Source organism: Mastomys coucha, unplaced genomic scaffold (assembly GCF_008632895.1).
Source record: "Mastomys coucha isolate ucsf_1 unplaced genomic scaffold, UCSF_Mcou_1 pScaffold16, whole genome shotgun sequence".
NCBI lineage: Eukaryota > Metazoa > Chordata > Mammalia > Rodentia > Muridae > Mastomys > Mastomys coucha.
The window spans coordinates 37,564,776-37,592,138 of record NW_022196898.1 but is presented as its reverse complement, the minus strand read 5'-3'; the positions used below and the strand labels follow the sequence as shown (position 1 = coordinate 37,592,138).

At 48.9% G+C, this 27,363-nt stretch overlaps 2 protein-coding genes across 10 annotated transcripts in view; one reads left to right on the top strand and one right to left on the bottom strand.

Moving 5' to 3' along the window:
- The first annotated feature begins 5,416 nt into the window (after positions 1–5,416).
- Positions 5,417–6,749, top strand: Rxfp4 (relaxin family peptide/INSL5 receptor 4). Its single transcript, XM_031376050.1, has one exon. The coding sequence runs from the start codon at positions 5,517–5,519 to the stop codon at positions 6,747–6,749; it is 1,233 nt and encodes a 410-aa protein (XP_031231910.1). The 5' UTR covers positions 5,417–5,516.
- Positions 6,750–11,987: 5,238 nt separating this feature from the next.
- The window catches only part of Arhgef2 (Rho/Rac guanine nucleotide exchange factor 2), a 42,058-nt gene continuing 26,682 nt past the window's right edge, over positions 11,988–27,363 (bottom strand). For all 9 annotated transcript variants that reach the window (XM_031374405.1, XM_031374406.1, XM_031374407.1 and 6 more), the window contains 18 exons: positions 27,006–27,135; positions 26,681–26,790; positions 26,402–26,548; positions 25,580–25,830; positions 25,114–25,239; positions 24,511–24,628; positions 24,116–24,364; positions 21,798–21,874; positions 20,777–20,946; positions 19,667–19,734; positions 17,479–17,679; positions 17,083–17,196; positions 16,908–16,975; positions 16,741–16,776; positions 16,520–16,570; positions 15,909–16,331; positions 13,680–13,863; positions 11,988–13,276 (listed from right to left, as the gene is read on the bottom strand). In XM_031374405.1, coding sequence (XP_031230265.1) covers positions 13,203–13,276; positions 13,680–13,863; positions 15,909–16,331; positions 16,520–16,570; positions 16,741–16,776; positions 16,908–16,975; positions 17,083–17,196; positions 17,479–17,679; positions 19,667–19,734; positions 20,777–20,946; positions 21,798–21,874; positions 24,116–24,364; positions 24,511–24,628; positions 25,114–25,239; positions 25,580–25,830; positions 26,402–26,548; positions 26,681–26,790; positions 27,006–27,135 — 2,597 coding nt within the window. In that variant the 3' untranslated portion in view covers positions 11,988–13,202. The remainder of the gene's footprint in view (positions 13,277–13,679; positions 13,864–15,908; positions 16,332–16,519; positions 16,571–16,740; positions 16,777–16,907; positions 16,976–17,082; positions 17,197–17,478; positions 17,680–19,666; positions 19,735–20,776; positions 20,947–21,797; positions 21,875–24,115; positions 24,365–24,510; positions 24,629–25,113; positions 25,240–25,579; positions 25,831–26,401; positions 26,549–26,680; positions 26,791–27,005; positions 27,136–27,363) is intronic.

Here is a 27,363-nt window from a genome sequence, read left to right as displayed (position 1 = left end):
GAAAAAAAAAAAAAAAGACCAGCCTGGTCTAGAGAGTGAGTTCTAGGACATCCAGGGATACACAGAGAAACCCTGTTTCAAAAAAGCAAGCAAACAAAAAAGCAGCCAGGCAGTGGTAGCAGACACCTTTAATTCCAGCTCTTGGGAGGCAGAGGCAGGAAGATCTCTATAAATTTGAGGCCAGCCTGGTCTACAGACCAAATTCCAGGACAGTCAATTTTTAATATATGGTGTGGTGAGTGTGTGTGTGTATGCTTTATGCATTTGTATAGAGTTCAATAGAGAATGTCAAGTGTTGGTCTTCACTAACCACCTTAAGATGGTTTTCTTGAGCCGGGCGGTGGTGGCGCACGCCTTTAATCCCAGCACTTGGGCCGCAGAGGCAGGTGGATTTCTGAGTTTGAGGTCAGCCTGGTCTACAGAGTGAGTTCCAGGACAGCCAAGGCTACACAGAGAAACCCTGTCTCAGGAAAAAGAAGAAGAAGAAGAAGAAGGAGGAGGAGGAGGAGGAGGAGGGGGAGGAGGAGGAGGAGGAGGAGGAGGAGAAGAAGAAGAAGAAGAAGAAGAAGAAGAAGAAGAAGAAGAAGAAGAAGAAGAAGAAGAAGAGAAAGAAAAAAAGAGGTCTTCCTGTTCACCCATAGCTGACCCATGAGTTTCCCAGGTCCAACTATATAGTGGTTTAAATAAGTATGTCTCCATAGGCTCAGATATTTAAACACTGAGAGTTCAGTTAGTGTCACTAACTGTGCTGTTTGGGGACGTTGGAAACCTTCGGGAGGTGGAGCCTTGCTAGAAGAATGTCTCCAGGTGACAGGCTTAGAGTGCTTATGGTCTCGCCTCACTTCCTACTCTCTCAGTGTCTAGCTCCTGTCACCGTGCCTGTTGCCTGCCACTATACTTCCCCTCCATGATGGACTCTGGCCTTTGGGAACCATAAGTCAAAAGAAACTTCCTTCATTAAGTTGCCTTGGCTATGGCATTTTCTCAGAGCAACAGAAAAGTGTAGCGAGAATTTTGGTTTCCTTAAAAGCTATAGGAATAGGAATGTGCTTTCGTTTTAATCTCAGGTGAGGGGCCATGGGATGGCTTCAGATTGTGTACAGCAGCTGGTTATGATTGGCCTCGTGCTCGAGCAGGGGCTTGATTTTCCCAGCTGCAGAGTTTCTGTGATTGTGTGACATTTGGGATCCTGGGAACTTTTCAGAGGGTGTAGAAATGCTAGGGCCCCAAGAGGGAGGGTGGGTTGTTGGTTGCTGTGAGTTGCTGTTAGTCTCAATTTGTTAAGTAGTCATGTGCAAAGAAGAAACAAGAAAAAGAAATTAGATATCCTGATGGCAAAAATCAAACTTGCCTCAAGGAACTCAATGCCCCTAAATAGCAGGAAGTAGTCTAGCAATAGCGTTGCCCCTTCCCAACCCCTGACTTTACCCAGGGATCTCTTTCCTTTCCTCTCTATCCCTTTTTCTCTTCTATCTAGTGCTAGGGGAGTGAAAGGGTGGAAGAAAGATTCCAGGCAGTGGTGGCTCACACCTTTAATCCCTGCACTTCGGAGACAGAAGCAGGTGGATTTCTGAGTTCAAGGCCAGACTGGTCTACAGAGTTCCAGGACAGCCAAGGCTGCACAGAGAAATCCTGTCTCAAAAAACCAAAAAGCAAACAAAACAAAACAAAAAACCCAAAAACCAAAAAACCACAAAGTAGCCAAAGTCCTGCTACAGAAAAGTGACTAATGCTGCCTCCCATCTTCCTGGGAGCACCCGGGATTACAGGTGCTCTCTACTGAGCACAATTCTGCATGGGTTCCATGGCTTTGAACTGAGACGCTCACGCTTGCATGTTATCTCCTCAGTAAACTCCTTCTCCAACCTAAGCTCTGGGGTTTTGGTTTTATTCTATATGCGAGTGATGGGATTGGAGGACTCCAGCAAGCAAGGGAGCACTGTCCAGCAAGCAAGGGAGCACTGTGCTACTGAGCTACATCGGCAGCCAGGTCGCCTGAGTGCTTAGGCTGGCAATGTGATCCTGGCCAAAAAAACATGGCCTCAAGAAATGAGTAATTAGCCAGGCAGTGGTGGCACATGCCTTTAATCCCAGCACTTGGGAGTTAGACGCAGGTGGATTTCTGAGTTCAATGCCAGCTTGGTCTAAGAGTGATTTCCAGGACACCCAGGGCTACTACACAGAGAAACCCTGTCTCGGAAAACAAAACAAAACAAAACAAAAAGAAATGAGTAATTGACTCAGACTATGATGTCAGGAAGTAGTGTAAGCCCCTCGGAACACAAGCTCAGGCCGTGAAATCTCACCAACCCCCACCCGGGAAAGCTCTACCCCACGTGAAAAGCCGTATTAACAGGTGTCTTCCACTTAACTCAGTTCTCTGTGGCTTCTCAACCCAGCTAGGGTGTGCATTCTCTTGTGTTTTTCCCAATAAATCTACTGTGTGGCGTTTGCTGTGCTGAGTGACTTGGTGCTATGATTCCTTGCCTCCTGCCTGCCAGGACACCTTTCCCTTCAGAGCTGTAACACTTACAGGTAAGCCATTGGGCTCACCTGGCTTGCCACTGAACACCTTCTGCCAACCTCATCCCTCTTCTCTCTTGCTCAAAACTCCAACATCCTGTTTCCCAAAAAGCATCTCTCTCACTGCTGGGGTTCTCATATGGGCTAGAGCCTCTCTGAAATGCCTCTCTGACCCCACCCCCAGCATCCCAAGAGAACTGAGTTTCAGACACTTCCTTAACCAGCAGAAAAGTGCTGAATTGCTCTCAGAATCCTTGAGAAAAAAATCTCACTCTTACCTCCCCATTCTGTGCTCTCTCTCCCAAAGCTCCTGCTGTGGAGAGAGATGTGGGCAGAGAAAGGAGATGATCTAATGAGGCAGTCTTCCAGTTGAGACTGAGCTCATGGGGAGACAGGATGAGGTGTGGTAAAGGCTTTTCTCAGGTTCCAGAACTCCATGACTAGGCTTGGAACATAGAGGAATGTGGTTATGACTGAGTTCTGAGTCCACCAGAAAAGTGAAGTGGCAGTGGAGGTGGGACAGGTTGGCAGGACTGCTCAGTATGTAGAGCAGACCTGAAGGTGTGGCCGTGGCCATCCAAGTTCAGGGCCCAGGAGGGGTACACAGGAAACTTCGACTTCCTCCTTTCTCTCCCCTTCTTAGCATCAAGGTCACATGGTACTGCACTGAATTCTGACCTGTGTTTTAGTTGGCAGTGTTCCCTTGGCATGATAACAGCTGTTCATTGTCCTGCTTCCTTCCATGACCAACACTCCAAACTTCCCCTTGAAATGATAGTCACCATGCAAAGAACAAGGTATGACCTCACGCTAGCTCCCCAAACAATGGAATATTTTCATCTGATTTCACTTCTGTAAGGAATTTTTATTTTATATGTATGTCTGCAGGTATGGACATGTAGCACATTCGAGTCAATGGAGACCAAGAGAGGGGAGTCATATTCTCTAGAACTGGAACTAATAGATGATGGAGAGAGGCTAGATGGGTGCTGGGTACCACACGCAGGTCATCTGCAAGAGCAACAAATACTCCTAACTACTGAGGTATCTCTAGCCCCAATTTAAAGCTGGTTAGATAGTATTTGCCTGTGTGAGCATGGATGTTCAGTGTGCTACTGAATGCAGGCAAATGTCAGGACAACTTTCAGGAATCTGTTCTCTCCTTCCACCTTGTGGATCCTGAGGACCCAGTGCACACTGTCAGGTTTGATAAGCAGGTACTTTATATCTAGTCCCAAACCTGTTTGGTTTGTTTTGAGACGGGGTTTCAGTACGTAACCTTGGCTGGCCTAGCATTTGGTAGACGTACCAGGCTGGGGTGAGCCAGCAAACCATCAAGCCTGGTCTTTAAATCATTTAATCTTATTTTGAAGATTCAGTAGTATTGGGGGTGCATACTACTGTGCATGTATAAAGGTCAGAAGACAGCCCGGGTTGGTTGTCCTCGCCTACCTTTATATAGATAGGCTCCAGGGACAGCCATCTCCATGGGTTTGTTTATTATTTATTATAGATTATACCTTATTGTACTGCCAAGTTTGGCCTTCAAGGTTTTTTTTGTTTTTGTTTTTGTTTTTTTGTTTGTTTGGTTTTGGTTTTTGGTTTTTGAAGACAAGGTTTCTCTGCATAGCCCTGGCTATCCTGGAACTCGCTCTGTAGACCAGGCTGGCCTCAAACTTAGAAATCTGCCTGTTTCTGCCTCCCAAGAATTATATCCTCCTAGATCTTCAAAAACACACCTTGCTTTTGTGTTATTTGTTTTAAATTTCTTGCAGACTGACGTTAAAAGTCAGTCTGCCGCGAACCGCCACTGGCACCCAAACACTTCCAGTTCTTATGCCATGGTGAAATGGCCAGATCCACTTACTAATATGTGGCATGGTCCAGACACTGTTTTAATTTGGGGAAGAGGCTCTGTGTGAATCTTCTCACAGAAAGAGGATGGAGCACGATGGCTGCCTGAGAGATTGATTTGCCAGGTGGATGCAGGTCCAGAGTCTTTTTAGTAAACATGCTTCCAACTAAACTTATGGGTCAAAACCCTTTTATCTTTTCAGCCAACAAAACAGTCTCCAGTGAGAGCTGACAGTTCCTTTGTTACTCTGGGAGCACCTCCTCCCCTTTCCTCCTACACACCTGAAAGCCTGTGCAGGCAGGAGTGACCACAGCTTCTTGGCATCTCGCTGAATTTTTGTATAATTTCTTAACACTTTGTGGGGGAAAATGCATGCGTGCAAGCGTGCAAGCGCGCGCGCGCGCGCGCACACACACACACACACACACACACACACACACACACACAGAGGCTATGGCATGAGTGTGGAGGTCAAAGGGCAGCTTGTGAGTGGCACGTCTATCCTTCTCCTATGTAGATCCTGGAGATTTAACTCATCACCAGGCTTGGCAGCAGGCCCCTTTCCCCACAGAGCCACCATCTCTGGCTTGCTCACATTAACATTTTAAGCAAAGCAGCACAGGAGGCTCAATCACAGGGACACAGGAAAGGCACAGCCACTGTGGGACTCCGGATGATGTGTGTTCCTCTCTCTTTTTCTGACTCCCAGTCTGGTTCTCTAGCACCATATTCCTTCCCTAGCCTTTTCTCACATCTCTCCTTTTCAGAGAGAGCTCTCTGCACCCTGCTGAGAAAAAAAAAAGCGACTTCTGGTTTGGCTCTGTCACTCTAAACATCTCTAGTGTCTCCCTTTCCTTCTCTATTACATGCATGTTGACAGTGTGAACAAGTCCCTCCCTTGTGCTGCCCCACCGGCCACTGTTGTCCAACTGGGAAGAAGTAGGCTGTTCTACGCACACCCCTCCCTCTTAGGTGTGAGCATGGGCAGGGGCTCTTACAACTCGAAGCTCCAGACCAACACCCAGATTCCAAGGGCTCTTCTGAGAGCTCTCCTGCGACCGCGGTGGCAATTGCCAGTCCAGAAGACAGGCACTCCCTGGCTCCTCTGCTCTGCTCCAGCGACCTCCACTGCCTTGTGATGGCCACATCCAATTCTTCAGCCTCTCTGCCCACCCTCTTCTGGGTCAATGGCTCTGGAGACAGCGTGCTGAGTACTGACGGTGCTGCAATGCCTGTCCAGTTCCTTGTTCTGAGGATCATGGTTGCACTGGCCTACGGACTTGTAGGTATCATTGGCTTGCTGGGAAATTTGGCTGTACTGTGGGTACTAGGTAACTGTGGTCAGCGTGTATCCGGCCGGTCTTCTGACACCTTTGTCTTCAGCCTGGCTCTGGCAGACTTGGGGTTGGCCCTCACTCTCCCTTTCTGGGCAACCGAGTCAGCAATGGACTTCTACTGGCCTTTCGGAAGTGCCCTCTGCAAGATAGTCCTGACGACCACCGTCCTCAGCATCTACGCGAGCACCTTCCTAATCGCAGCACTGAGTATCGCACGATACTGGGTGGTGGCCGTGGCTGTGGGGTCAGGTAGTCACCTCTCAGTCTTTTGGGCCCGTGTGGTCACACTGGCAGTGTGGATGGCGGCTGCCCTGGTGACTGTGCCCACAGCAATCTTTGGGGCCGAGGTTGAGTTTTGGGGCATGTGCCTCTGTCTTCTGCGTTTCCCCAGCAGATACTGGCTGGGGGCTTACCAGCTACAGAGGGTAGTTCTGGCCTTCATCGTGCCCTTGGGCATCATTACCACCAGCTACCTGCTGCTGTTGGCCGTTCTACAGAGGCAGCAACGATGCGGGGCGTGTCAGCGGCAGGACAGCCGAGTGGTAGCCCGCTCTGTCCGTATCCTGGTGGCTTCCTTCGCCCTCTGCTGGTTTCCCAACCATGTAGTCACTCTCTGGGAAATTCTGGTAAAGTTTGACCTAGTGCCCTGGGACAGTACTTTCTACACCATCCATACTTATGTCCTTCCCGCCACCATCTGCTTGGCACACAGTAATAGCTGCCTCAACCCTGTGATCGATTGTCTCCTGCGGCGGGAGCACCGGCAGGTTCTTGTCAGCTCCTTCAGAGCTCTCTGGTCAAGACTGTGGCCCCAGAACAAGGCCTGCATGGAACAAATGGCCCTCAAGGAGGGAGGTGGGAGATGGGTAGCCAGCACCCAGGAGAGTGGCTCTTCTAAGACAAATACAAACGAACACCAGGATGAAGGATGCAACCTGAACACACTCCTTTCTGAGACCTATCAGGGGCAGAGCCCACAGATTCTAGGGAGGAGCTCTTTCTGCCAGGTGGCAGTGCCCCCAGGAAAAGTCTGATCTTTGATCACTAACTCTGGGTGTGCTGAAGTCCAAACAGGAGGTGGATATGGCAAAGCTGATCTCTGGAGATGGCAGAGAGGAACTAAGAATGAACCAGATCATCCACAGACTTTCTTGGCCTTTCATGCAGGTACTTCACAGAATAACTTCCATCACCAGGTCTAGATGGACAGGTGAGGAGTCACATCTCCCTGTCCTAGTCACTTTAGAATAGGGCACCCATTATGCCTCTTTGGTACCCAAAACCAAAAATGTATTCTCTGGCTACTCAGTTTTTTTTTTTTTTTTTTTTTTTTTTTTTTTTTTTTGGTTTTTCCAGACAGGGTTTCTCTGTGCAGCCCTGGCTGTCCTGGAACTCACTCTGTAGACCAGGCTGGACTCGAACTCAGAAATCCGCCTGCCTCTGCCTCCCAAGTGCTGGGATTAAAGGCGTGTGCTACCACCGCTTGGCTGGCATTTCTTTTTTAAAAGATTTATTGTAAGTACATTGTAGCTGTCTTCAGACACTCAAGAAGTGGGAGTCAGATCTCATTGTGGATGATTGTAAGCCACCATGTGGTTGCTGGGATTTGAACTCAGGGCCTTTGGAAGAGCAATCAGTGCTCTTAACTGCTGAGCCATCTCTCCAGTCCCACCATTCAGCTTTTTGTCTTCCCAGGGGTACCCACAGTAATGATACAGAAGCCTCCCCTTCAACATTTGTCTGTAGTTTTGCCGCCACAAGATGCAAGGGTGGAGTTTGGCTGGAATCTTGATTACATGTCAGACCCTGAGTGTATAGCTTTTCAGAATAGCAAATAGATCTGTTTCTTTCAATCAAGGATGGAAGGGAGACCATCAGTAGGGAAAGCCATTATGGGTCCAAGATGGAGGAAATCAAGAGGTACAGAAAAGGTTTGGAGGCTGAGAGTCAGAGACCAGAGGCTAGTCTCCTCACTGAGTACATCTGCATTTCAGCATGTGGGTTAGAACCTTCCTCTCAGGCAATTTTTTTTTTGTTTTTGTTTTTGTTTTTGTTTTTTTTTTGTTTTTCAAGACAGGGTTTCTCTGTGTAACCCTGCTGTCCAGGCAAATTACTTCTACAAGTCAGTTCTTTCCTTTTAAAATTGGAGACAGGGTTTCATGATACCCAGTCTGGTCTTAAAGTATAAAGCTAAAGGTAGCTTGGAACTCTTTATTCTTGATCCCAAATGCTAGAATTATAGGCCTGTGCCAACAAGCTTTTAAAATTCAGATCATTTTGCCTACTCTTCCTTCCTTCCTGTGTATATGTATGTATGCACATTTGTGTTCACACTTGCATGTGTGAATGTCAGAGGCAGACATAAGGTTTCTTCTCAATTTCCTTGTTCTGTTTTGTTTTGAATTGAGGCAGGGTCTTACTACCTAACCCTAGCTGTCCTGGAATTCATTCTGTAGACCAGGCTGACCCTTCAACTCACCTGCCTTTGCCTCCCATGTGCTGGAATTACAGGCATGTGCCACTGTACCTTGCTTTCATTTTTAAAAAATTAACACTTCTGTATTCAAGTGCGTTCAGATGAGGAGACATGTTCTAAATGCAGCTTAGAGTCTGTTCTCCCTTTCAACCATCTAAGATTCTGGGAGTGAGTTTAGGCTATCAGACTTGCTGGCAAGGATCTTTACCTGGTGAAGCATTTTTTCTAAACCCTCCACGTTATTTTGGTTTCCTTGTTTTGTTTTTTTCTGAGACAAGGTTTCTCTGCATAGTCCTGGCTGTTCTGGAACTCACTCTATAGACCAGGTTGGCCTCGAACGCATGGATCTACCTGCTTCTGCTTTCTAAGTGCTGGGACTAAGGTTGTGCACCACTACTGCTTGGCTAAAAAGTGTTTTTTGGGTTTTGTTTGGGGGGGGGGGGGGCTGGGTTTCAAGACAGGGTTTCTCTGTATAGCCCTGGCTGTCCTGGAACTCACTCAGTACACCAGGCTGGCCTCGAACTCAGAAATCTGCCTGCCTCTACCTCCCAAGTGCTGGGATTAAAGACATGTGCCACCACTGCCTGGCTGGCTAAAAAGTTTTAATTGAAAAATTTTCTCTCTGTGTGGAGTGAGTGCACAGATCCCAGCACCTCTGGGCTTGGTACAGTTGGTTGTTAACTAGCTGCCCAGTGTGGGTGCTGGTGCTGGGAACCAGATTTAAGTCCCGCAGAAGATCAGTAAACACTCTTGACTCCAGAGCTAGCTCTCCAACACCATCTTATTTTTGGGCAAGGGTCTCTCACTGAACTTGAAGCTTACCAGTGAGTCAAGTGCTTCAGGTGCAGCTTCGGGTGCTGTTGTACCTGGCTTTTCTGTGGGTGCCAGGTACTCAGGTTCCCGTGTATGCATGGCAACTACTGGATGGAGTTACTCTGTGTGCAGTTAGTTCAGATTGGCCTCCAACTCAATATATAGCCACAGCTGGCCTTAAACTCCTGACTCTCCCGAGTTCTGGGGATATGGGTGGGTGCTGTCATGCATAGCTTTCTCTCTGTTTTCTAGAGGCTGGGAACACATCTCAGTTAATGCAGTGCTTGTCTAATCCCTTAAATTCAAGATCTTCTTAAATGGAATAAAAGGTTCAGGACCTTTTATTCAGCTTGGTCTACACAGTCTCCAAAAATAAAAGGATACAGCAGCACCAGAGGCAGGGTTCCTTGGAACCTTCCATGGAAAATGGAAAGGAGAAAACAAGGGCAACTGGCAGACAGGTACAGGTGAGCCACTGAGGTCTCAATGTTATTTTACATGTCCTAATTTATGGAATATAAAGAAAGTCTCATGATCTGATTGCTCACACCCATACATGCACACCACAGACACATATACATAATAAAAAGAACCAGCAAGATGGCATAACAGGGAAAATACATGGCCCATAAACCTGGCAACCTGGGTTGGATTACCAAATCCACATAAAGGTGGACTGAGACCCAAACACGCAAAGTTGTTCTTTAACCTCCACTGGCATGCCCTGACATGCACATCACCATACACTCTAACGCTATCAGAAATTAGAGACAACAGCAAGAACAAATGCAAAGCGATAGCTGAGGGTAAAGCACTTGGAGCACAGGCCAGGCAGTGGTGGCATAGACCTTTAATCCCAGCACTTGGGAGGCAGAGGCAGGCGGATTTCTGGGTTCGAGGCCAGCCTGGTCTATGGAGCACATGTGCTAAGTACCTGAGTTCAAGCTCTAGCACCCAGTATAAAAACACTGCATCCAAGTGGCGCTGGGGAGGAGGGCAGGAGCCCCAAGACCCTCCCGAAGTCTAGACAAATTGGCATGCTCCCTACTTGGTCTCAAAAAAAAAATCAAGAGCAATCAAGGAGCTGGACGGTGGTGGCGCACGCCTTTAATCCCAGCACTTGGGAGGCAGAGGTAAGAGGATTTCTGAGTTCGAGGCCAGCCTGGTCTACAGAGTGAGCTCCAGGACAGCCAGGGCTGCACAGAGAAATCCTGTCTCGAAAAACCAAAAAAAAAAAAAAAAAAAAAAAAAAAAAAAAAAAAAAAGCAATCATGGTTGAAACCAATATCAAACTCTGCCAAGACACTAACTAAAGAGGGTTCCCTTTGGTACCCCTTTGGTTTCCACAGTCATTTAAAACCATAATGACCTAAGTTGCTTAGGAGGCAGCTTCAGGAAAGAAGGGGAGGCAGCAGATGGCTGGAGCTCCTACTCCATCCCTCCCTTCAGGACCAGGCTCTGGGGATGCTTTGTAACCAGGCTCCAGAATAGCAGTAGCTGTAAAGCAGCTGCAATACCTCCAGGCGCTAGCCTGGTCCACAGTTGCTGAGAAGCATTTAAGAGCCGCCCAACTCACAACATATTAAAGGAGGGGAACAAGACTTAATGAGCCTCTGGATGTTTGATTTCCTCTTTATGATAATGTTTAAACTGGCTTCAAAATGCCAGGTCTATTCCTAGCCATCCAGGAAGGTGGGTAATCTTCCCCCACCTAAGCATTCTTCCTCCTGGCACTGCAGTGTCTCTGCAGGCCTGGCTGGGTCCTCAGGATATTGCCTTTTCTAGGGGCATCTGCTTTACACAGTCCCAGGGAGGGGGTAAATATTGAGAAAACCAACTGAAGCAATTGCTTTGCGTAGCTCTAATTTTGAGGGGGGCAGCATGGAGAAAAGGGTGTGGCAACAGATCGCTGCATGCCCAGGCGTAGAGCCTCCTCTAAGGGAGCAGTGTGGTTTAAGCAAAGAGCTGGACCCTGGCTCTCAGAGTACTCAGTCACAGAGCTTTGAGAGGATGACAGGAGGGTGGGGGAAAGGCTCTGGACTGATGCTGGGCTGGGGCTATGGTAATAAGGCCATGGAAGGAACCCAGACTCTCCCAACATACTCTGGAAATCCATCTCAGGCTCTAGGTTTTTCTCCTGGCCCCTCTGGGGAAGGCTGGGAACCTGCTGCTCTTCTCCTGACTCCATAACAGTCTCCTCCACCTGACCTTTGTACCCTTGAGCCCAGATGCTTCGTACTGCCGCCAACACAGAGGCTGAGCATCAGCAAGCTTGAAACTGAAGGTTGCTGTTTGTTAGGCAGGGAAGTGGGGGGTGGTTTCTTGGCCTGGCAACTTTTTTTGCACGCACTGTGTAAAAGAAAAACAAGTGTGGGCCGGGCACATCGCCTTGTGCCTGTAATTGCAGCATTTGGGAGGTGGGGCAAGAGGATTGCCTTCAATCCAAGGCCAGCCTGGGCTTCACCCCTAGACCACAAGTCTGCAAGTATTATCTCAAAGATAATACTAAGGTAAATAAATAAACTTATAAAACAATTCCTATGGCCCAAGAATCCCACGATTCTTGCCCCCAAAGGGCCAGAGGGGAAGAAGAAATCCCACAAAGCCTTCTGCCAGTACAATTTCAATTCCCCTTCTCAATGAGGTCCTGAGACCCTTCTCACCCTGCCTCACAGGCTGTGGGGGGTGCATATACCCTGTCCCTGCCCGAGGCCTAAGCGTAGAGCCTAGAAACAGGAAGTGGAATGAGCCAAAACCAAGAACTGAAACCAATTACTGCCCTTCCAAGAGACAGTGTGTATAGGCTGCTACTTAGAGAACTAGGGTGGGAATGAAAGTGGGGTGGGGAGCAGGGAGGGGAAGAGATGGGTGGCAAGAGCCAGATGTGCAGTCCAACCACAGCATACAAATAAGATGCAAACGAGTTTCTAATGTCCGCATCATTAACAGCCGATGGAGGCTGAACCGCGCTTCATTTCCAGCCTTGCAATTTTGAGATTTTTAATAAGAGTTTGAGCAGCTGCATCCATTCATGCCCTCTTCAGTGAGGTAGTGACAGCCCCTTTTCAGAAACCATGGTCACTGCCTGGCTGCATGCACCGAAGTCCTCAGAATGGGCACTAAGACAGCACCTCATACATTTCGGGTCTTTAATTTCTTTCCCTGCTTGAGCTTTTTCTTTCCTTCTTTCTCTCCTTCTTTCTTTCTTTCTTTCATTCTTCCTTCCTTTCTTTTCTTTGTTGTTACTGTTTACTTTGTTTTGCTTTTTAACAATTAAATTGGCAGACAAATGGCTATCGCTGGTGGACATTAGGGTTGCATTGAAAAAAGAATTCCCCTCCCCCAATTTTTGCTTACATTTCAAACGTAGTTGCCACGGTGGGAGATGAGGTGAGCATTCATAGGTTTCCCAACCCACCTTAGAGCTTCTTTCAAATGGCTGAGGAAGAGTTCTGGATAGGAGCCCCCTGACAGTGAATGAAATAAGTCACTGTCTCCCTAATTCCTCAAGTTCAAAGACATGGAGCTAGAAGTGCCTACAATCTTCTTTTAAAAATATAAAACAGGTGCGGCTGGCTTTGGTACAAAACAAAAACAAAAACAAAAACAACAAAACATTCTGGTCCCTGTAGATTCTTCTTTCCCCACCCCAATACATTATGGCCACCCTAGCCTCTGCCCCATCAACTCCAAGGAGCCAGATTTCCATGGAGGATGAAGAGAAAGAAGAACAGCAGAAAGAGGCTAAGGGGAGTGGGGAAAGGGACATGGTCCTACCCACAGCCCTCCTTAAAGGGGCAGTAGGTTTTGTGGCCACAGATGGGTGTCACTGGGGTGGATGTTAGGCTGTGTGGCTAAGGCCAAACACATCCCAGTGGTATTAAAGGAGAGGTTCTCCGAGACCTATGGCTTGGTTCCCATGTCCCTGGCCCTTTAAATCACTCTCCCCCCCCATAACCAATAAACAATAAATAAATAATTTTTCCTAAGTAGGGGGAGAAGGCATGAAAAGTCGGCATCTGCGGTGTGGCTGTTAGAGAACACCAGGAGTGCGGTGGCCTCTATGTCCCCAAGTTCCCATGACCCCTGGGTATCCAGGGATCTCAGGGACTGGCAAGGACAATCAGCAGTTCTTTCAAGGTTTGCCCCCTTTACTGATGTTCTTCAGTGGGGCACCAGGCAGGGGGGAAGTGTCCCCTTAGCTCTCTGAAGCCGTAGGCTCCCCATCTCGGCTTTCAGTCTCTTCAGGAATATCCTGCATTCGGGTGAAGTCTGGAAGGTGACAGAGAGGGTAGAGGTGATGAGTGAGCAGGCAGGCTCTCTCATGAGTAGTAGCACAGATGCACACAAAGGCCCCTAGGGTAGGGGTGGGGCCACCTTGGCCGGATGACCCTCAGGCAGTAAAGTCACCAGGAGGACAGGAAACTCTAAGAGGTATTTCATTCCTTCTAGTCTCCTTACTATAAAAGGCGAGGATGTCTTTAAGCTCTTTTACTTTAAAATGGATTTCTATTACTTGTAAAGGTTGGGAGTCGCCAAGCAATGGGAAAAGTGGCTTCTCAAGAGTTCTACCCCGAGCTTGTCTCCTCAAAGAGCAGGCAGCCTTCCCAGTCTCTCCCAGAACCACCACACCTCAGGAGTGGACCCAGACCCCACAACCATTCTAGGGTCTCACCTCGTGGACTGTGGGGTGGAGACAGGCGGCTATTGACTTCCTCCTCACTACCAGTATCAGGGTCACTGCTGTCCTGCAGTCGATCCTCGGGGCTACCAAGTTCTTGCCCCTCTCGGTCATCAAAGGGTCGGTGGAGGGAACGAACAGTCACAGGCAAATCCAGGCGGTCATGGCCTCGACTGGGCTATGGAAGGAAAACCACAAGTCCAGGGGATGAGCAGTGTGCAGGCATGGTCGGGCGAGGGCAGTGAGCCTCCCAGACCCTAACACAACTTATCTCTTGGGGTTCACCAATGACTTCCTCTCAATAGATCCACCACCCACTGAGATCACCACTTGATATCCTTGAACACTCTATCTGCTGGGCTCAGTTGGCCTTCATACCCAAGAACTCCACATACCCACAATGCCCCACATAGACTAATAGCAGAAATGTTTGTTGGAAGAGCTGGAGATTTGCACAGTCCTCTGTCACTAAACTTAGCCTTAAGTTTCTTTTCAGTTCAACTAGTACTTTTTGTCTATTATGTGTGTGCACTCGGGTTTAAAGAAGCCAGAGGTCATGTTAGACCTGAGGGGGGGGGAAACATCTCCACAACTGTCTGATTAAAGAAAGCCAGCTGTATTTAGAAGTGCACAAGGGTCTGGCCAGATGACTGCCTCCTGTTAAGCTGGGGTTTCAGAGAGCAGCCCTTCACTGCCTTTGAGGTCCTTTTTAAGGGAAAGGGTTTGGGCTAATAGAAAACAACTGTTCAGGGCTGGAGATTAAGAGCATTCAGAGGTACTGAGTTCAATTCCCAGCAACTACATGGTGGCTTACAACCATCTGTAATGGGATCTAATGCCCTCCTCTGGTGTGTCTGAAGACAGCGACAAGTGTACTCAAATAAATAAAATAAACAAATCTTAAAAGAAATGAGAGAGAGAGAGAGAGAGAGAGAACAACTGTTTAGATTGGTGTGAGTATCTCGACAGAAGAATGGGAAGTTCAGGGTTCAAGGCATGTTTGGATAGCTAAGTGCAAGAATACATCTTGTGGAAGGGGAATCGTCACGTGTTCAGGAGCTTAGCAAGGTACAAAGGGGTGGGATAGCATCATGGGGTTACACACTTGAAAAACATGGTGTGCAGGATACATTAGGTTTAGGAAACAAACTTGTAAGGTATGAAGACTTAGTAACAACATATAACAGAGTGGCTCCTTAGCAACAGTGTGGCTTCTTAGCAACAATGAGGCTCCTGTTCCTTTTCATCCTCAACCTCAGGTGTCATTCCTTTTTCTTATTTTCTTTTAAAGATTTATTTACTTTATGGGCACTGGTGTTTTTCCTGCCTGTATGTGTGAGAGAGGATGCCAGATCCCTTGGAACTGTATGTGGGTGCTGGGACTTGAACCTGAGTCCTCTGGAAGAACAGTCAGTGCTCTTAGGAACCATCTCTCCAGCTGCCTGACTGTTTCTTTTATTTCTTTCTTTTAAATTTTATATGTACTATTGTTTCATCTCCATAAATGTATGAGGATGTTGAAAAACCTAGAACATGCATTATATACAGTTGTGAGTTGCCATGTGGGTGCTGGGAACCGAACCCAGGTCCTCTGGAAGAACAACCAGTGCTCCTAATCTCTGAGCCACCCCTCCAGCCCTAGGTGTCATGACTCTAGCATGGTGGTAGTGGTTCACCCCTTTAATCCCAGCACTTTGGAGCTGCCGGCAGATTTCTTCAGCCTCCCTCCCACTCCAGCAGGGCCCGGGCTTGCTTGCTCTCTAGCTGGCAAACTCTGTGAGTCTGAATCTAGAGTGAATTAATTCCAGGGCAGTCTACACAGAAAAACCCTGTCTAGGAACCCTCCCCATGCCAAAAAAAGAAAAAACAAAAAAAGTCATCCACTTTGTTTTATGACACAGAGTCTCCTATTGGAGCTCACCAAAGTTGTTTTATGACACAGGATCTCCCATTGGAGCTCACCAAAGAGGTTAGGCTGGTTGGCCAATGAGCTGCGAGGGTGAACCTGCATCTGCCTCCCCAGGACTGGGATTGTGAGCATGTACCACATGATGAGGCTTCTGGGGAATCAAACTCAGGCTCTCTATTTACATGGCAAGCATTTTACCAACTGACACAAATTTGTTGCCTGCTGTCACTTGGGCTCCAATCCCTGACAGCTAAAGTCCTTCAGGTTCTGCAGGCTCCCATAGTCATGAGCATCACTACTCCAGGTGGCCTTACCTGGGGAGGATTGAAGCTCATGTATAGAGCATCACCCGCTGGAAGGCTGCGGCGCCGAGGGTCGAGAGGCCTGCGAGCCCAGGGTGCTTCTGCTGGGAGTGGCTCGTTTTGGCCCAAGGCTGCCAGCTGGCGCTCCAGCAGGGCAGCCCGGGCCTCGCTCTCTCGGAGCCTGGCCTCCAGGCTGCCAGCTTCACTTGCCCGCTCTTCCCCAAGCCGCTGGCAGCGCCGCAGCTCTTCCTGCAACAGGGTGTGTTGCCTCTGCAGTAATGCCAGCTCCGTGGCCTGCTTCTCAGGAGCTACAGAAGCAACTGCAGCCCGGCCAGCTTCACCATCCCGAGAGTTGGCTCGGGATAGCTTTTCCCAACGTTCAGGGCCCTCTGGGAACAGGGCTTCCATCAGTCTTTCCTGCTGGACCACAACAGCCTGGGGGATGGGATGAGGCCAAAGGGTGCTTCAGAGGTGCTTCTCTCCACCTTTCTCTCAATCCCGGGGTCCCAGAGAGCTTGGCTTGGGGGAGCACTTAAGTCCATTGGGAGGGCTGTTAGAGTGTCTGCATGGATACCTCTGGTGGCTCCTCCCCTTCTCCCTCACCCCAGCCCTGGCTCACTGACCTGCAGGCCATGTAGCAGTCCATAGAGATTGACCAATGGCTGTAACGCCTCCTGAGGACAGAGAGGATAAAATAGTACCAAGCTTCAGGATGGGGTAAGTGCTGAGAGTGTGGAAACAATGTCTAGAGACAGACTTAAAAGTGTCACCCAAACTGGACTACAGTTTCTCAGACAGAGAGAAGCTTCCCTCTATCTCCTCTACCACAGAATTCCCATCTCACCTCCTGTGGTGACCTTAACTGATTTCCATTCCGATCCTACAGAAATGAACAAGAAAGGGGAGTCAGCAGGCACAGCCCCAGGGGCCTTCCTTAGCAGTTGTCTACTGAAGATCCACAGGCCAGCTGTGCCCTTCCTCTGGCCACGCCCTGGCTCTCCAAGAACCCACCTTCTGGCTGGAATCTGAGTCTGTTCTACAGAGCTCAATGGAGCCATTGAAGGTTCTGGCCTCTCCATCTGTTGCAGAAGAGAGAAGGAGGAGCAGAATATACTTCCTCGGGAGCCCCGGAACCCCTCCTCCCTTGTTAAGCCACTCCCATCTTGCTTCCATGTCCCATACTCACTGGCAGTGACCCCAGGACAGCCACCACTGTCAGATTCTAAGGGTAAGGCTGGTTCTCGGGATGTCAAAGGCAGGTCCACACAAGGGCCCAACAGCAGGTCTTTCAGGCCTTCCACTGAAGGGAAAGAAGAGGAGATGGGGACAGGGGACAAAACCTAGTGGGAATCTACCCAACACACACCGTCCAAGTATTTAGGGAGTTCACATTTGGGTAGTGGGGTTTCAATCAGCCATGTGGCATCCATGGGACATCAAAGACGCTGCCCGAGGTAGAGGCATCCAACAGTGAGCTCAGATCTCTTCCCCTTTCCCTCTCAGGAATTAGAGCAGGACAAACCCAAACCCTTTATGGCTTGTGGTGCTGAGTGGGTAGCCTAGACTCTTCATTGACCCTCACCTTCACGAAGGGCATCTTTTAGCAGACGCTCGCCTCGAAGGGACTCAAAGGACTCAAGGCGGAAAAGGCCCCTGGGCAGGGCGGGCGGGGGCATCCCAACGAAGCCACCTTTTAAGGCCTGAAAGTGGATCATCTCAGCAAACAGCTCAACATTCTTCTGGAGCAACTCCACCAGGGCCTGGTTTTTCTGCTGTAGTTTTGCTGTGGATAGGAACAGGTGAGTGCGGAAGGACCCAAAGACCCAAAGAGCCTGTGGAGGGCAGCCCAGGGTCAGGAGAGGGGCAGCCCAGGGTCAGGAGAGGGGCAGCCCAGGGTCAGGAGAGGGGCAGCCCAGGGGCAGCAGAGGGGCAGCCCAGGGTCAGGAGAGGGGCAGCCCAGGGTCAGCAGAGGGGCAGCCCAGGGTCAGCAGAGGGGCAGCCCAGGGTCAGCAGAGGGGCAGTCCAGGGCCAGGAGAGGGGCAGCCCAGGGCCAGGAGAGGGGCAGCCCAGGGGCAGAACTTAATTTTGGGGCTTGAAGCATCTCCAAAGCAAAAAATCTTGTGTGTGTGGTATAAATTACCATTACTTTTGTTTATAAAAAAACTTATGAATAGGGGCTGGAGTTTGATTCAGTGGTGAAGAGCACTGGCTACTCTTCCAGAGAACCTGGGTTCAATTCCCAGCAACCACAAGGTGGCTCACAAGTGTCCATATAGCTCCAATTCCAGGGGATCTGGCACCTTTAAGCACACATGCAGGCAAAACATCAATGCAGATAAAATAAAAATAAATCTTAAGAAAAAAAAAATCAATGAATAAGGGTTTGGGCTAGCCACATCATTCTCTCCATGTTCCTTCAATTAGAACACTTACAGAGCTGCTCACTCAGAGTGAGCGGAATAACTTGCAGTTACACACAGCTATATGGCCTTTGGACTCTTTTTTTTGTTGTTGTTTTTGTTTTTGAGACAACATCTTGTGTAGCTGAGGCTGGCCTCAAACTCCTTATATAGTTGAGGATCTCCTCTGTGGTGTTTTGAACAAGATGTTTTCTGTAAGGCACAGGCATTACAGAAAACTTAGTACCCAGTAGGTGGCTGTTTGGGGAGGACTAGGAGGTGGAGCCTTGCTGGAGGAAGTATGTCACTGGGGGCAGGCTGGGGTCTCCAAGGACTCACACTTTCTCAGCTGTTCCAGTGGTCACATCTGCCACCTGCTGTTCCCACCATTATGAACCCTAGCCCTCTGGAACTGTAAACCTCAAAGAAGTCCTTTCTTCTTGGAGTGGCTTTGGTCACAGTGTCCTATCATAGCAATATAAAAGAAACTAAGAGAGCCTTGAATGCCTCATCCTACCACTATGGATCCCAAGTGCTAAGATTACAAGCGTGCACCACCACAGCCTGCTCTCCTTAAAAAACTAATTTATTTAAAATTATTTAAGCTTGTTTTTAAAATTTTTGTTTTTCTTTTTTTTTTCTTTCTTTTTTTTTTTTTTGGTTTTTCGAGACAGGGTTTCTCTGTATAGCCCTGGCTGTCCTGGAACTCACTCTGTAGACCAGGGCTGGCCTCGAACTCAGAAATCCGCCTGCCTGTGCCTCCCAAGTGCTGGGATTAAAATTGTGGGCCACCAAGCCCAGCGTTAACCTTTATTTTTAATCATGTGGGTGTATGTCCATGTACCATGTACCATGTGCAGGCAGTGCCCTCAGAGGCCACAAGAGGGCATGAGATGCCCTTGGGACACAGAAACATTAGCTACTCTATTTTACACACACACACACACACACACACACACACACACACACACACACACACACACCCCTATTTGCCCTAATCTTACAAAACTGTAGCATACACTTCACATTGTTTTAAACCTTGCTTACTTCACTTAATGGTAAGCTTTCATTTTTTCCTCTAAGATTATTTTATTTTATGTGTATGAGAGTTTTGCCTGCATGTAGATATGTGTATCATGCATGTGCCTGGTGACTAACATGTCCAAAGACATTAGAGATCCACTGAACTGGAGTTACAGACAATTATGAGTCACCAAGCTGGTGCAGAGAATCAAACCTGAGCCCTGCTAAGGAGAAACCAGTGCTTTAAACCTGTGAGCCATCTCTTCAGCCCCTCTCATCTTTCTGAGAGCAGCTTGGTATTTGGCGTAGATATGGTGTAAATCAACCCATTCCCTGGAAGGAACTTACTCTTGATTCTTCGGAGGTACGCCTTATCCTCGGTCTCAATCAGAGGGAAGTTCTCCCTAGGCGGGCATCTACAGAGCAACAGGCAGGTTGAGTGTGTGGAAGACACCGGCGTGCAGCTTCCCTCCTCTGCACACGTTCTACAGGACCCCCCTCTCATGCCTTCAGTGGCTCTAGTCACTCTTTGAGCTAATCCTCGTCTCTCTCTTACCACTCAGGCTTATAAAGATTATGAAAAGCCAGCTAGCTCTGATCACTCTGTCGGGAGAGCCATTTTGTCAACTTCTTTGTTCTTGTTTCTGACTTCTGCTCCTCTATGGGTTGCTGCTCGGACTTATGTGGACCTGGGGGAGGGGCCCAGGCTTCCCAAACGAACGCTAGGCAAGCACTCTGACAACTGAGCTACAGCACTAACCAACTGTGCTGGAGGTTTTTGTTTTGTTTTGGGTTTTCCAGACAGAGTTTCTCCTGTATCCCTGACTATCCTGAAACTCACTCTAGACTAGACTGGCTTTGATTTCAAGAGATCCACCTGCCTCTGCCTCCCAAGTGCTGAAATTAGAGGCGTGCGCCACCACTGCCAGGCCTGTTGTAGTTTTTAAGGCAGGACCTCAGCCCAAGCTGGTCCTGAACTCCTAATGCAATCAAGGTTGTCCGTTAACTCTGAATCCTCTCCTCCACTTCCCAGCTATTGGCCTATAGGTGTTCATGCTCCTAACAGTGTTCTAACCACTCCACTCTTTCAGTTTTAGAAAATAAAGGCATTCGAGGCCTGCCTGATCTACAGAGTGAGTTCCAGGACAGCCAGGCCTATACAGAGAAACCCTGTCTTAAAACAAAACAAAACCAAACGAACAAAAAAAGAAAATAAAGGTAAACCGTAGGGTAGCCCAATTGAGAGCCTTCTTCCTATTGCCAGTGATGTATGTGTGGCTGGCACTGTGTCACTGACTGACAGTCTGCCACCACCACCTTGGAAGGGTAGCCGGGTTACTTTGACTCATCATCTTGTCTATCCCCAGCTTCTGCCCCAACCTCTTACGGTGAGTTCAGTTCCCAGGAAGTATTTTGCCTAGGACCTGAAGCCATATGTGCAAGCAGGTATACACTCACAAGCGCACAGTCTGCTGGATGACACGGATCCAGGTAGTGCGGTCATCTCGGGATGCTGCATGTACCTCATACATTTCAGGTGGGCCAGAACTAATCAGAAACATCCCTTTCGCCTGGTTGGCAATGTCTCTTACGATGAGATTCTGCAAGGAGACCACTGAGGGCTTGTCCTGTCAGAGAAAAGGAAGAATTAAGCCAAGGAATCCTAACCCTTAATTTCTGTTTTTGGTCCTAGAATACCAAAAGGATTGAAGATGATGCTATACATGCAAGAGCACAAGCATCAGTACCAGCTAAGACAATTTAGATGTGTGTGAGTCTGTCTGTCTGTCTCTCTCTGTCCCCTTCCCTCCCTCCCTCTTCATCTCCTCCTCTCTCTCTCTTTCCTGGGTCTCTCTATGTAACCTAAACTGGTGTTGAACTCACTACAAAGCCCAAAACAGCCTCAAAGTTATAACCCTCAGCCTCTGCTTTCTCAGCACTGGACTATAAGCTTGTGCCTGCTTTGCTTTTGTTGTTGTTGCTGGTTTTGAGACAAGGTCTCACTACTCACTATGTGACCCCTGACTGGCTTGGAACTTGCTATGTAGACTAGGCTGGCTGGAACCCAGAGATCAACCTACCTAGGGCTGGGATTAAGGGTGTATTCCACCAATCCCGTGGTAAATTTACTTACTTACTTTTTAGATGTAGGGTCTCCTGTAGTCTAGGCTGGGCTTGACATCACCATGTGGTTCAGGATGACCCTGAACTCCTGCTCCTCCTGTCGCTAACTCCCAAGAGCTGCTATTACAGGCATGTACCTCCAGCCACTACTAAGCTTTACCTTCATTGTCTACAAAATGATACTGATGACAGCTCTCCTGACAGGGTAACCGTGCCTGCACACAGGAGTGAAACTGGACAGCTATCTTTCTTTTCATGATAAAGAATTAACAGCTATAATAGGTGTTTGACTCAGTAAGATTTTCTTGGGCTTGGTAAGAAAATCGAGGGATAAGAGAACAGAAGGAAGGCTCACCAGGGATGTGAAAATATATTTCTGGTCCTTTTCCTGGAGAAATACCAGCACATCTGTCATCAGCAGCAACAGGACATCTGGCCAAGACACAGAGTGGGAAAATGGTCAGCACCAAATGCTCAAAGCTACTGTTTGCCCCCTGTCTGAGGGCCAGGCACACCTTCTCAGGCTGTATCTCCCAGTCTCCCCCGCTGGTCTCTCTTCCCTCCCATTGCTTTCATCTTTTCCTCTGACCTCCAACCTCACCATTCTTTTTTTTTTCAGTGTTTCAAGACAAATTTTCTCTGTGTAGCCCTGGCTGCCCTGGAACACACTGTAGATCAGGCTGGCCTCGAACTCAAAGATCCACCTGCCTCTGCCTCCCAAGTGTGGCCACCATTGCCTGGCTCAACCTCCTCATTCGTACAACATGGAAATAGAGAGAGTTGCCTGTGCTACCAGACAAAACAGCCTCTTGGGCCAGCAAGGAGCACAAAGGAACTCTTGGCTAAACTGGTTCAGAATTGTTTGTTTTTGTTTTGTTTTTTAATCATCCAGGTTTTTTTTTTGTTTTTGTTTTTTTTTGTTTGTTTGTTTGTTTTTTTCGAGACAGGGTTTCTCTGTGTAGCCTTGGCAGACCAGGCTGGCCTTGAACTCAGAAATCTACCTGCCTCTGCCTCCCAAGTGCTGGGATTAAAGGTGTGCACCACTACCGCCCGGCTAATCATCCAATTTTAGTCAGGTGTGGTTGATTTCAGCACTCTTGAGGTAAAGGCAGGCAGATCTCTAAAAGTTTGTCAACCTGGTTTACAAATCAAGTTCTAGGCCTGCCAGGGTCTACATAACAAGATATTGTCTAAAAAGAATAAGTAAAAAAGAAAAAGAAAAAAGAAAAAAACCCCAATTAACAAATAAAACCAACAATAAAAAAAATCTAAACCACCCAGTTCTGATTCTTTGAAGTTTATTTTGTATGTGTGTTTCCGACTGCATGTGTGTCACATGCATGTAGTCCCGTCCCCACAGAGGCTGGAAGATCCCCTGCAACTGGAGCTACACAGCTGTAAATTGTAAGCTGCTATGTGGGTGCTGAGAACTGAACCCAGATCCTCTGCAAAAACAGCAACCTAACCACTGAACCATCCTTCCCTCCAGCCCAACTCATACTTCCTAACCTAGGATCTTCAGCTATCCCCCAGAAGAGCCCATGCTTGTTCTAGAGGCTCTGTAAATAGCTGCTGGGACATACACACTACAACTTTTAACAGATAGGTTCAAATGATCCTCCTGCCTCAGCTCTTGGATAGCTGAGTACAAGTACAAGCAAGTACAAGCAGGACTTGCTTGATCCAAAAGTTTTCTAAGTCATAGGATTTCCAGAGCAAGACAGGTTGGGTTCTCTGCCTTTAAGTTCCGTGTCTGACATCTGACTAACGCGAGCACGTTTTTAGGTATTCTAACACATTGACATATTCCTGCCTTTTTGTGAAAGAGAGGGACAAAGTTAAGTTAAGAGCAGACTGAAGGCCCTCACCCCAACCTCTGACTAATCTCATCTCTCACCCCAATCTGCCCTGCCTCGGCTTCTTTCTCTTGCTCCACCCTCCAGGCTCTCAGACTGTCATGGCTCCTGCACTCAGAGGAACGGAGGAACCAAAGACTGATTCTTTAAGACCTGAATGCTGCAGTCAAGAACACACAGTCACCCTTTGCCTGTGGGGATTTTTACTAAACCGTGGACACAGAAGGGGAGGCTTTCACTAATCGCTCAGAAACAGATCTCTCCAGCCTTGCTATTTTTACCCCTCAATGCTTTATATTCTTAGCTGCAGCGTGGGAGGGATGGGAAGGAGAGAGAGGGATGGAGGAGAGAGTCTAGTAAAGACCGACGGGACTCAGGCCCTCAGGGTAGGAATTTCACAGCATAGATGTGACTTCAGTTTGAGCTCTGGCTTTGGGTACCCCCCCATCCTTCACCTCTAAAACTGAGGTTTAGAAGTGCTATTTTCTTGTCCCGATTTTGGGGCAAGGACTTTAACTGTAGATAAATTCTAAAAGGTGAGCCTGGGATAGTGCACCCTGATACCCCACCCCCACCCCACCCCAGCCCTGTAGCCCCATCGCTCTCCTCCAGCCTCTCTCAGTCCTTCCCAGGGTTCAATTCTCACTCTGGGTCTCCCAGACACATTTCTGTTGGGTTTCTGGCCGGGGTTTGCACCGCTGCAGCAATAGGTTTGCCTCTGACTCTTACCCTTGCAAGGCAAAAGGCTGTAAAAACAGTCCTTAAGGGTGACTGCAACTCACACAGACTATCTACATCTGCCAGGAGAACCACTGACCTTTAAAGCGGCCCGTGGCTGTCTTCCAGAGCAGGCAGCCATCGTGGATAAGTTTTCTCCGCAAAAGTTCATCTCGGCCGAAGGGGCCCTTGCCGGGTATGGGGGTCTGAGCCCGAGGATCCATTCGGTTGTAAATCTCCTGCAGGCGGGCCTCTTTCTCTAGCTCATGCACATCCTGGTCCACATTGGACAGCAACTCCTTCACTAGCCCTAGGGCTGCTGTCAAGTCTTGGTACTCTTCTTCTATCCCTGGTACCGGATGTCCAGCGTGAAAGAGAGTTCAACCAGTGCCACCCCAACCCAATTCTACCTGAGACTGCTCACCGCTCCCCACCAGCCCTGCTGCAGCCCCTTGGATGTCCCCAGGCAGGCCCTGCCCCCATGCTCTTCCTCACCATGGGAATTCTGCAAGATGCGGTTGATGAGCACTGGGTATTTGGTGATCCGCTGAGTCACCAGGAGAATACACTCCTGAACCCCATGCCGCTTCAACACAGCTGAGCGAGTCATTTTCTGTTAAGGGAAGATGAAAGACTGAGGGGACAGAAAGACTGGAGCCTTGGTTCTGAGGCTGGCCCACCCTGGCATCTGCCCCATGTTGGCTTAGGCAGACAGCTTCTGGGAAATGAGTAAGAGAATGTCACAGGTCTGTGGTGACAAGCAAACCAATGATGGCATGAAAACTAGACCAACATCCTCTTGCCCAGTGAGGGGTGGCTGTTGAGCTAAGAGTGAGCTGGGTGTAGTGTCACACGCCTTTGATAGCAGTACAGGAAGGCAGGTTTTGAGTTTTGAGGCCAGCCGCATCGGTAAGTTCTACGACAGCCAGGGCAGCATAGAGAGAGGCCACAGCTCAACAAACAAGAGATCTAGGAGCACCGTCCACAAGGGTGTCGAGGGGCTGCCCTCTGTGAGCACACAGCTTCCATATGATACCCCGGGGATGGGAGAGTTTGAGCCATGAGAAGGCTGGGCTTGGGCTTGGGGTGCTTGCTCACCCGGATGAACTGTTGGAAGCGTTTGTCTCGAGCGTACAGCTCCTTATAGACCTTTAAGGCCTTGGTGTGGCGGCTGCAGAACTCTGAGTAGGTCTTACGCATCTGCTCAGCACTGGAACCTGAGAACTGGAAGTCAGGAAAGCAAGACTAGGTCAGCACTTCCTACAGAGCCACACCTCAGCCCTCAGCACACCTCTGGCCTTGTGTTACGACAGCTTCCTCCCCTCCAGTTGTCCCCTGCTTTGCTTCCCTTCTGGCCACCAGAGTTTAGTTGGAGGTAAGAACTGTTTACTCCCTGGCTAGCAAGGGGGCTCAGCAAGTAAAAGCATTTGCTAGCATTCCTGACAACCTGATTTCAAATCCTGGGACTCACACGCTGGGGGAAAAAAACAACTCCCAGGATTGCCTTCTGACCTCCACAACCTCACGTGCATTCACAAACAGGCTCGTGTGTGCCTCTTCCTACCTGGTTGATGAGCAAGTCTCCCAAACGATGGATGACAAAGTTCCGGGTGCTGCCTGGACATAGGGCCTGGCGCCGCCGTTCTAAAAGCTGACTAAGGAAACGTGTGTGAATGTCACTAAGCTCATCCACACAGGGGAATAGGCCCTGGACCACTTCTGGGTCCATCTGCAACTCTTCCAGCATCCCAGTGCGAAAGAGGCGGGTCATAATCTTCAAGGTTCTCACATGGTGCAGCTCTGTCTGGATCAGCTCTATGAGACAAGGGGACATTTGTCCCTGTTGTATTCTACCTCGAGGAACAACTCATGGGGTCCTACATGGATCTCTTCCAAGTTAACACTTGCGTGGCTGTCATCTCAGACCACTTCCTTGTCATATCAAGCAGTAGACTGTTTTAGGGCAAGAGTCCTGTGTGTTTGGGGGTGCAGGTTTCCCAGTTCCCTGCATGGTGTTGGGCATAGAAGAAACAGAATGAAGACTGAGGACTGAATTGAGCAGGGCTTTGGGAGCTGAGTGCAGTGGTACGTACTCATCAATCATCTCACAACTCCGGGGGCTGAGGCAGGCGGACAGAGAGTTTGAGACCAGCCTGGCCTACATGATGAGACTCTTATCTCTTAAATATAAAGTAAAAAAAAAAAAAAAAATGCCAACAGCACTAAGAAGTAGGTGCACAAGGAAAAGCTGGTACCCACTGGGGATGTGGAAGCCAAGGATGGGATAAGGGTGTCCCAACAGGTAGGTGACAGGGGGGGAAGACCCAGGTAAGCAGAGGCAGGTTAAAAAGAAAGGGGCAGGGAGACCAGAGTGCCCTTGGCGTACCGTAGATGACATCTTGCTTCTTCATCACCTCCTTCTTATGCTGCTGCAGGAAGCTGCTGTCCACAGCAAGGCTCCACGAATCTGCCTCAAAGTCCTTCTCGTCCATCTCAAAGTCGCTCATCAGCTCGTTGTAGAACGCTTCTACACCTGCGTGTGCATCAGTGCAGGCAACACCTCAGAGCCCAGCTCTCCTGTCCCCACGTCCTCTTCCTCCCCATCCCGGGCCTCTCACATCACAGTCCTGCCAACATGTTTCTCCCCAAGGCCAGGTCTGCTCACCTTCATCAATAAGGGATTCCACAGACAGGGTTCGGTTCCGCATGTTGAGGGAGTCTGTGGACTGGGAGAGGATCTGACGCAGCCCCAGAGGAGACTCATCATTGAAATGTCTGAAGGAAGTGGAGGCCATCTGCATCACCCCAACTCGGGCAAGAGGTCCCTTCCCAGGTTGGGACCCAAGGTTGGGCTCCTAGGGATAGCTACTCTGTGCTGGAACTTATCTTTCTTGTATCTGCCTCCAGCTCTGAACTCAGGGCAAGAAATAGCGCTCTTGTGGGCTTTGCACTCTCCTGCCAGGCCCCCTTTTCCCCATATAGAAGCTCACCCAGCAATGTTGGTAGTGGAAACACTTTTGGCCAAAGACAAGGAGGAGAGGCCCCGCCGAGAACCCAGGAGGGACTGCCGGAAGCTGTCAGAAGGGTAGATGGCAGACGTTGGCCGCTCTCTGGTGCTTGCTGTAAGGAAGGAGGCGAAGCAGGAGAGAGCTCAATTCCCTGGCCCTCTGCTCTCCCAGGCTCCTCAAGTGGAACCATGGTGAACTGTCTGGCCTGTCCTCAGCTCCTGAGAGTCAAAGAAAATTGGCAAAACCCATCAAGACAATGCCACTGTCCCCTGTGCAAACATCCACCATGAACTAAGAGCCTGTTCTTATATGTTCTTCCTGCCCTCCTTCCCCCCCCCCC

Bases quoted from the DNA above. Each gene is read 5' to 3' on its own strand.
- Rxfp4 (XM_031376050.1), top strand. From the start codon at position 5,517: ATGGCCACATCCAATTCTTCAGCCTCTCTGCCCACCCTCTTCTGGGTC.